The sequence below is a fragment of the Arvicola amphibius genome, chromosome 4, assembly GCF_903992535.2.
Source record: "Arvicola amphibius chromosome 4, mArvAmp1.2, whole genome shotgun sequence".
Taxonomy (NCBI): domain Eukaryota; kingdom Metazoa; phylum Chordata; class Mammalia; order Rodentia; family Cricetidae; genus Arvicola; species Arvicola amphibius.
Genome location: NC_052050.1, coordinates 104863927 through 104872426, shown reverse-complemented (window position 1 = coordinate 104872426; position 8500 = coordinate 104863927). Strand labels below are relative to the sequence as shown.

Genomic DNA, 8500 nt, shown 5'->3' with positions numbered 1-8500 from the left:
TCTTCCCCACCCACCTATGTTCTGACCTATCAGGCCAAGCAGTTTATTAATTAACCAATGAAAGCAACACATAGAAAGAAGACCCACCTACATCAAACATTTCTTCTGTGTGTTTCAGAATTGCTGAGTCCAGGCCCTTGCACCTCTGCCCACCTGTCTGAGATGGGCAGAAATGCCCCCCCTATCACTTAGGTTTAGATGGTCTGGTAAGGAAGCCACCTGAGCGGGGATGTGTGAGGTGAAGCCAGGCTGGTACAGAAGGTCCTGAGGTGGGGCGGGCAGGGTGATGGTGTGTCCCTGGGGAAGAGGACTCTTAGCAGAGAGCATGCTATCAGACTGGCCTGATGGGGATTTTCTTGTTTGTATGGTTTTTTTTTGAGACAGGGTTTCTCTGTGGAGCCCTGGCTCTCTTGGAACTCGCTCTGTAGACCAGGCTGGCCTCGAACTCACAGAGATCCTCCTGTCTCTGCCTCCCGAGTGTTGGGATTAAAGGCATGCAGCAGCAACAGGGAATTTTCTTGATTGACAGTGATGTGGAAGGAACCAGTCATTGCCACCTGTGGGTTGGTGGCTGGGTCTGTGTGAACAGCCTGGAAGAGAAGTCAGCCTACAGCTATGGCCTTTCCTCCCCATGGCTCTGGCTTGGGTGTCCATCACAGCAACAGGAACCCATTGGGACATTAAACATCAAGCCAGCAACAGTCCCTTCTGTCCACACCAGGGCCAGCCTGCATCAGCTGCTTCCAATGTCCTTCTCCCCTGCAGGACACACTGTAGAGCCTTCTGTTACATGAAACCCTGTTCAAGCCATTCCTGTTGTCCCCTTTGGGGACCTTCCTCCCATCTCTCCTCCAAACACTCAGAATTAGGAGCGCCTCTAACCAGGTTGTACTTCAGCAGGATGTGGGCCAGCACGGAGTGTGGTAAGTCAATGACACACTGAGCTCTGGGGAGCTCTGCCGTGTCTGAGGAGTCCTGGGAGGTTTCCGAGCGTGGCACACGGCACCTGGGCCTCTGCGTTAGTCAGGGTCCTCTAGAGTAACAGATCTTACAGAATTAATCTCTCTCTGTGTATAGGGAAAAGGGTTATTGGAGAGATTTACAGGTTGCAGTCCAGGTAACCCAACAATGGCTGGCTGTGATCAGAAAGAATCCAGTAGTTGTTTAGTCTACAAGACTGGATATCTCAGCTGGTTTTCCATAGGTGCCGAAGTCTTGAAGAAATGGGTTCCAGTGCTGGTAAAGGAAGCAGACAGAGAGCAAAAGTTCCCTTCTTTTATGTCCTGTTAGACTTCCAGTAGAAGTGGTGGCCCAGATTAAAGGTGTGTCTTCCCACCGCGATATCCAGATCAAAAGCTTCTGCCATCTCTAAGGTTCGGCTGAGAAGCAGATCTTCCAGGCGGGTGTGATGGAGCCCGCCTTTTATCCCAGCACTCCGGAGGCAGAGGCAGGAGGATCTCTGATCTATCGAGCGAGTTCCAGGACAGCCTGGACTACACAGAGAAACCTTGCCTTGAAGGACAAAACAAAACAAACAAAAAGAAAGAAAAAGAAGTGTGTCTTCCCACTTAGAATTACACAGTAATCCCTCACAGGTGTCCCCTCCATTTGGGTTTTAATTCTGATGCAGTCAAATTGACAACCATGAACAATCACGGCAGCCTCGGACAGTTCTTTGGACTTATTTTGTTTTTAATTCGTTTGTATGTCTATTTGTTGAGCATTGAACCCGGGTGGGAAGGACGGAAGGAAAGAAAGAGGGACACATGGAGAGGCAGGGGAGCCACACAAGCTGCAAGCCCCTGACTCAGGATCCAGGAATTGGGGAACTGTGGGGGACAGGGGACAGGGGAGGTCAGGAGAGGGCAGGGAAGGCAGGGGGCAGGGGAGGGCAGGAGGGCAGGGGAGGGCAGGAGAGAACAAGGGGAAAGCAGGGGAGGTCAGGAGATGGCAGGGGAGAGCAGCGGGCAGGGGAGGGCAGGAGGGCAGGGGAGGGGCGGCAGGTGGGCTGGAGCCCCAGGGTCCGGATGGGTGCAGAGTCACTTGGGAATCCCAGACGGAGAATCACCTCGGTCAGTCACGCGCTGAGCCCCACGTGGCCCCCAGCATTTACTGAGCAGCACCTGCACCCTGACCGGAGGGTTCAGTCCGCGTCCGTGACCCTCCTGCTTTGGGGGTCCTCGCGCCACCTCTGACTTTGAGAGTCCTGGGGAGCGTGGGGGCTGCAGGGGCAGAGTCTCCAGGCTCGTGTTCTGTCCCCACCAGGGGAGGGGGGGCGACGACTCAGCGCCCCGGCGCCACATACTCCTGGTTGTATGCTGGGACCCTTCCCAGGGACTCCAGATTGCAGTAGACCGGCTGAGGGTCCAGGTCGGCACCCTTGTAATTCATGTAGAAGTCGGTGTCCTCGGAAGGGCTCCTGCGGGGGCAGATGGGCGTCAGAGGGGGCTGCAGCACGTTTTGCTCTCTCTCTCTCTCTCTCTCTCTCTCTCTCTCTCTCTCTCTCTCTCTCTCTCTCTCTCTCTCACACACACACACACACACACACACACACACACTCAGGCTTATAGCTCTTAAGTAAGTCAAAGGGTGAGAAGGGACCTGTGGTCCTCGTTTCTTCTGTTGTCGTTGGTTACTAACTTATCTGACATTACAGGAAACCCGCTGTGGCCAGAAGTTAGACAAGGTGTCCAAGCATAGGGGTGGTTTGGATAAGACCATCCCTCTTGGGCAGAGATTTGAACCCTCAGCCCCCAGTGGGTGGGCAAATCACTCCCAAGCCGCGGAAAGCCTCTATTTCTGCACCATCAAAACACAAGGGTGGAAAAGACACGCTGGATTTGATTTTTATATCTGCCTGTGTAGTGTGTGCTAGCATTTGGTGCGTGTACGTGTGTGCACGGTGCGTGTAGGTGTATGTGCGCGTACTATGTGTGCATGTGTGTACATGCTGCCTGTGTGTACACATGTTCTTGCGTGGTGCGTGTACATGTGTGTGCAGTGTGCATGTATGTGTGTGCATGAGCGGGGTGTGTGTGCGTGTGCGTGCATGATACGTGTTCATGTGTGTGCGTGTGTGGATGCGTGTGTCCTCTCATCTTCTTCCCAGCCCCAGAACCCACTTCATGTGTTTTGTGGTTGTGGGTTTTTGTTTTTTCATTTTTTGTTTTTGAGACAAGGTCTCATGTAGCCCAGGTTAACCTTGAACTCGGATTTCCTTCCTCTGCCTCCATGAACTGGTTTGTGTGGTGCAAGTCACGGCGCCCAGGGCCGTGAGTGTCTGGGTGATCGCTCCATCTGAACTCAGCCCCACAGACTTCACTTTTCTGACAGTATTTCCTTATTATCAATTGCCTGTGGGGGCAGAAGAGGCTGTGAGAACTCTGGGAACCACATGAGTGTGAGAGAGGAACCTAACCTGGGTACTCAGAGGCGCAGCAAGCGCAGCAGGCACAGGGCAGGGCCGTCTTCACCCCGCTGGGGGGTGACCAGTGATAGAGTGACTTAGCTTAGGTCAGTGACCTCCCCACCCTTCTCCTCAACATTTGCATACCCTCCTTCTCAGCAACTGAGCTACCCAAATCCCCAGCCTCAGCTTCCAACAGGGCCTCTCTCTTCCTTCCCTGTTCCTGGTCGGTCTGGTGACCCACAAACTTCCCCCATTTTCTCTCTCTCTCTCTCTCTCTCTCTCTCTCTCTCTCTCTCTCTCTCGTTTCGCTTATTGAGACAGTGTCTCATGTGGTCTAGGCTGCTGGCCTCAAACTCAGATCCTCCTGCCTCCACCCTCTCAGTGCTGGGAACACAGGAACACCCCAACACCCTTGCTCCTTCATTCAGTCTTAACCGGCTGAGCATCCCAGGTATCATAGGAAGATGCAGGAGATATCCCTGTAACATGGGGACACAGACAGCACTCAGTCACAAGTCTGGGCTGTTTACAGTCCATTATCCCCTTTCTCCTCCAGAGCTATGAACTGGGTTTGCAGGTTACAGTGAGGAGCCCTACAGGAACCTCACCCCGAAGGCTGGAGGTGAGGGAGGCCCACAGTCCTCACATAAACAGAGATGTGAAGCTACAGCCTGCAGGAGGCCCACTTGAAATTCTCAGGCTGACTTCAAACTTGTGGTAATCCTCCTGCCTCTAACTCCTTAGGACTGCGATGACAGGTACACACCTCCATGCTAAGCTGAAGCCCAGGAATTGCTTACTGTGGACGGTATCTGGGGTCACTCACCTGGGTGCAGACACCGACGTGTCCTCAGCCAGTTCGCCTATGAAGACATTCTCATAGTCCAGTGAGGACCCGCCTGGTGGCGTGTCCGGGATCTTGGGACCCCGTCGCTGGCTGCTGTACCTTGGTAGGAAGCCAGTCACAGGTCTAGGGGTATTGTGTGGACTCTGGGCCTTGCTGAGACTCTGGCCACTGGCTCCTTGGTGTTGTCGAAGTCTCCAGGCCAACACAGATCCACTGACAGCCAGAGCCAGGAAGAAAGTCCCTGCCACAAGGACAACAATGGTCCCCGGGGCGAGGCTGGGGGGACAGCTGGCCTGGAGGAAGGTAGAGAGGTTCCCTGGTGCTCCCGTGTCCGGGTGTAGACACAGCAGCTCTTCTGAGCAGTTGCTCTGACGAACGCGGTGCCAGGAGACCAGTCCGCAGCTACAGTCCACCCTGAGCTCCACCTCACAGCGCAGAGCCAGCGACGGCTCCACACTGACCAGCCTGTTGTGGGTGACAATCAAGGTTTGCAGCTTCTCCAGCTTGGCAAAGAAGACCCTGGGGAGAGCCTGCAGCCCATTCCTAGACAGGTCCAGAACTTGCAAGTGACTGGCCTGCAGGGGCTGGGTCCTCGGCAGGGATAGGCCAAGTCCACTGAAATTGAGGCAGGTGTCATTGAATGTCTGGGTCCAGTCCACGTTGCTTGAGGACACCATGCAGGTGAGATCTTGACTTCCCGACTGGAGCAGTACGGTCAGCAGCAGCAGGACACAGGACCTCAGCAACCTGGCCCCGGTGGCCCCCATTCTAGCAACCTGTGTGGGGACACAAGTGTCAGGTGGTGACCTCACCCTGTAATCTCCTGCTCTCTCTCTACCGGGATCAAATGTTGTGGGTTTAAAAAATTTAATAGTTCAGGCTAGAGGTGGTGGCACACTCCTTTAATCCCAGCACTCGGGAGGCAGAGGCAGGTGGATCTCTGTGAGTTTGTGGTCAGCCTGGGCTACATAGTGAGGCCCTGTCTCAAACACAAATAAAACACCCGTATCCAGCTCAGACTCTGCTGACGTGGAAGCACACCGCCCTTGGTTGGCCACTGTCCCTTCACCTCCCTGGTCCCCAAGCCTCCATCTTCTTGTCTGTGAAATGGTGCATGTGGCACCTGCTGGCCGACTAAACCGCTCTCCACACACCTGCCCAACTTCAAGATCATCTGTGGCACTCTTGTTGGCCACGACGCGGCCATATGCAGATGGGTGGTTGTCCTGGAAACCGCCTGGCGGCCGGGTCTTGGTGAACTCTTTCCTGCAGACCCAGCTACTCAGTATCTTAAACCCTAAGTGCAGAAGCAGATACAACGCTTCTGAGAGCCCTGTGGCCTGGTCTCACCTTCTGCTGTTAACCTTCCTGCCCTTGTGGTGTCGCAAGCCTCAGGGTGTCTAGGGTCTGGGTTGGGGTTCACCGAAGTCCAACCACCAACCTGGCGTTCTCCACCTCTGCGCCCAGCATCTGGAAGACAGGAATGAAAGTGTCGGAGTAGAGGGGGCAGCGCAGAGACTGGCTCGCTCACCGGGGGGGAGGGGCCGCCCTTTCCCACTTCTCTCTTGCTGGAAGACGGTGACCTCACCCTGCGCTCCTCGGCCCCGCAGCTTCCCCACCCGCTTCCTGACTTCACTAAAATGCCGCGGCCCTGGCTGGGGGAAAGGTCAGAGTTGGACAGTGACCTTCCCCACATGCAATAGAGACAGGACAGGCCCAGAAAAGGGGACAGGACAGGATCTTGCAAGGCATTCTAAAGAAGGAGGCATGAAGGCTGGGGCTTTAACACATGGCTAGGAGTTTGCTAAAGAGTCTTAAAACCTGTCCTTAATTATCTGCCGTCCCACAGAGGCTCCGTGGGAGTATGCAAAGCTGTTGAAGAGAGGCTGCAGGGCCTGCGAGGGGAGGGGGCATCACTGGTAAATAAACCTGACAAGAAATCAGGGCAGTTCCCCTGCAAGTTGTCAGGAGCTAAGGTCCTGGGGCCTGAGGAGCAGCTGGCCATGAGGAAGCTGAGAGGAGGAAGTGGCAGTGAGGAGCTAGCCTCTCACGGGGCACAGGGAAGGGAGCCTGTCCGGGTGTGACAGGTCTGTTTGAAGGAACCCGACCCAGGAGGACACGGACTGGAAGAGAAGGCAGGGTCGTGGAGTCCAGCCACCAATGCCCGTGTGGACTCTCCCCACACAGAGGCAAGGCGCTGGCAGGGTCGCGGGTGAGGGTCTGGCCTAGCGGTAGTAGCCTGGTAGATGAACTCATGACACCAAGTGACCCATGTCAGACACAGTGGCTCGCATACCCCCACCCCATCGGGGCCCTAGCAGCCTCAGATCTGCTCACGGCGGCGTCAGGGCTCTTGGGGACGCGGAGGACGGACGCACGGTAGAGTGAACGTGTGAATGTTGCCGGTTTCCTCATTATTATTATCTCCCTTATTCCATTTCCTTGAGGGGTGTGGGCTGTGAGGGACACGGGCCTCAGCCTGCAGGAATCTATCTGTCCTCCCCTCCACCACGTGGTCCCAGCCGTCAGCTGTGGGGGCTTTCTCTGAGACAGGGTCTCTCCTGCAGCCCATCCCTCCCCCTTCCGGCTTCCAGTCCTGGGGTAACGAGGTAGGTCTGGTGGCTTGTCCATTTTTTCTTTGTGCTGAGCACAATAAAAAGTAAAGCTAGACAAGGAAGTGGGGTGCAGCTGATCCCCAGAAGACTGGGTGTGCACAGGCGGGGCCAGGCCACCAGACTCTCCAAGGTCACCGCAGAGATCCCAGAAATCCCCAAACCTTTAGGGGTAGCCCAATAACCATATATGCTCAGAGATACCCCCAAAATATTGAAAACTTGAAACCTTCAGAGATAATGGGACCCTCAGCCTCTCCAAATGCCAGTGACACATTCATGAAACCACCAAGACACAGACCTCTCAGCACTGAGGTCCAACACCCCAGCCCTGTGCTGCCTCCCCTGCTCCCCCTCAGTAGCTCCAGCCTCTCTCAGCTGCAGATCTGCCCATCTTCCCTGTGATGGCCACAGGGACCACTGAGGACTCTCTGTGATGGGCACAATCCATGCTTGTCCACAGGAAGGGGAAGGGCTTCCGGCCAGGCCCAGACCACAGTAGGTGACAGGTGGTATGCTAGGTGCCCAGGGACACTGGGAGACAGCTGTCAGGTTGAGATTGACAAGCCAATTCTGGCTGGATCCCGCCTGTGGCGGAAGCTCTCACTCAGTGTTCCGCAAACTCAGTTTCTGGTTCTCAAGGAATTTAAAGGTAAAGATTCTGAAGTGTGACTTTCATCTGTTCAGCCAGTGTAGCTTAGATCACCCCAGAATTGTCATCCTCCTGCCTCTGCTCCTCCACCCCAGTGTTGGGTTAGCAGGCCTGTGAGGCTCCCCATGGTGGTGTTGTGTAGAGGGCAGGAGGGTCTTGTGCCCACAGAGAAGCACCAGGGAATCCAGAAACCTTCTACAGAAGGATGCGTACCTGTTTCCACAAAGAGCTGGGTATGGGGGAGTTAAGGTCCTAGGAACCTGGGCCATCTGCAGAGCCTGTCACTGCCAACTACACTGCTTCTCCCTACACCCTCTCCTGCGCATTTTGTTTCTGAGTCAACAGACCCATCTTTACAGAAGAGGCCATATGGACTTTGTAAAGGGATTCCGCATGAATTTGTCTTAACCACACACGATCAAGTCCATCGCCTTCAGGACTCTTTCCCCCAGCATTGCACTGTGCTTCAGTCTAACTACATCACCTGCCCGGAGTCAGACTCCAGAAACCAGTTCCTGAGTCATGTTGAAGATGGTTTCCTCTGCCAACCCTGCTGTCTGCAGAGACCCCACAGAATTATAGAAGCTGCTTTAGAGAAAACAGGCATGACCAAAGCCAGAGCAGCTAATGTAGTGTTGCCCCAGACTGCATTTCCATGAGGCCCATGGGGATTTGGAAGCCTGAACCACAAGAACATGGCCACACCCACCACTGAGGACCTTCTGTCTGGTCACTGCTGCCCATGCTTGACAGGCCAGCCTGGGCTACGCAAGGAGACGAGGGTCCCCAGTGAGGGGCGGGGGCACGGCTGTGGGTGCAGGTCCTCCATAGAATCCTAGAGATTATGTCCATTTCACAGGTGTGGAAACATGTGGGACAGAATAACTGTTTAGCTATGGAAACATGTGGAACAGAATAACTGTTCAGCTATGGAAACATGTGGAACAGAATAACTGTTTAGCTATGTAAACATGTGGAAC

The 8500-nt window shown here is 54.7% G+C and overlaps 1 protein-coding gene across 1 annotated transcript; it reads right to left on the bottom strand.

Moving 5' to 3' along the window:
* Window positions 1-1725: 1725 nt before the first annotated feature.
* Window positions 1726-5740, bottom strand: Lrrc25 (leucine rich repeat containing 25). The gene is made up of 3 exons (XM_038328305.1): window positions 5607-5740; window positions 4236-5032; window positions 1726-2419 (listed from the first exon to the last, which is right to left on the bottom strand). Exons 2-3 carry the CDS (start codon window positions 5021-5023, stop codon window positions 2284-2286), a joined length of 924 nt encoding a protein of 307 aa, XP_038184233.1. The 5' UTR covers window positions 5024-5032; window positions 5607-5740; the 3' UTR covers window positions 1726-2283.
* Window positions 5741-8500: the final 2760 nt, after the last annotated feature.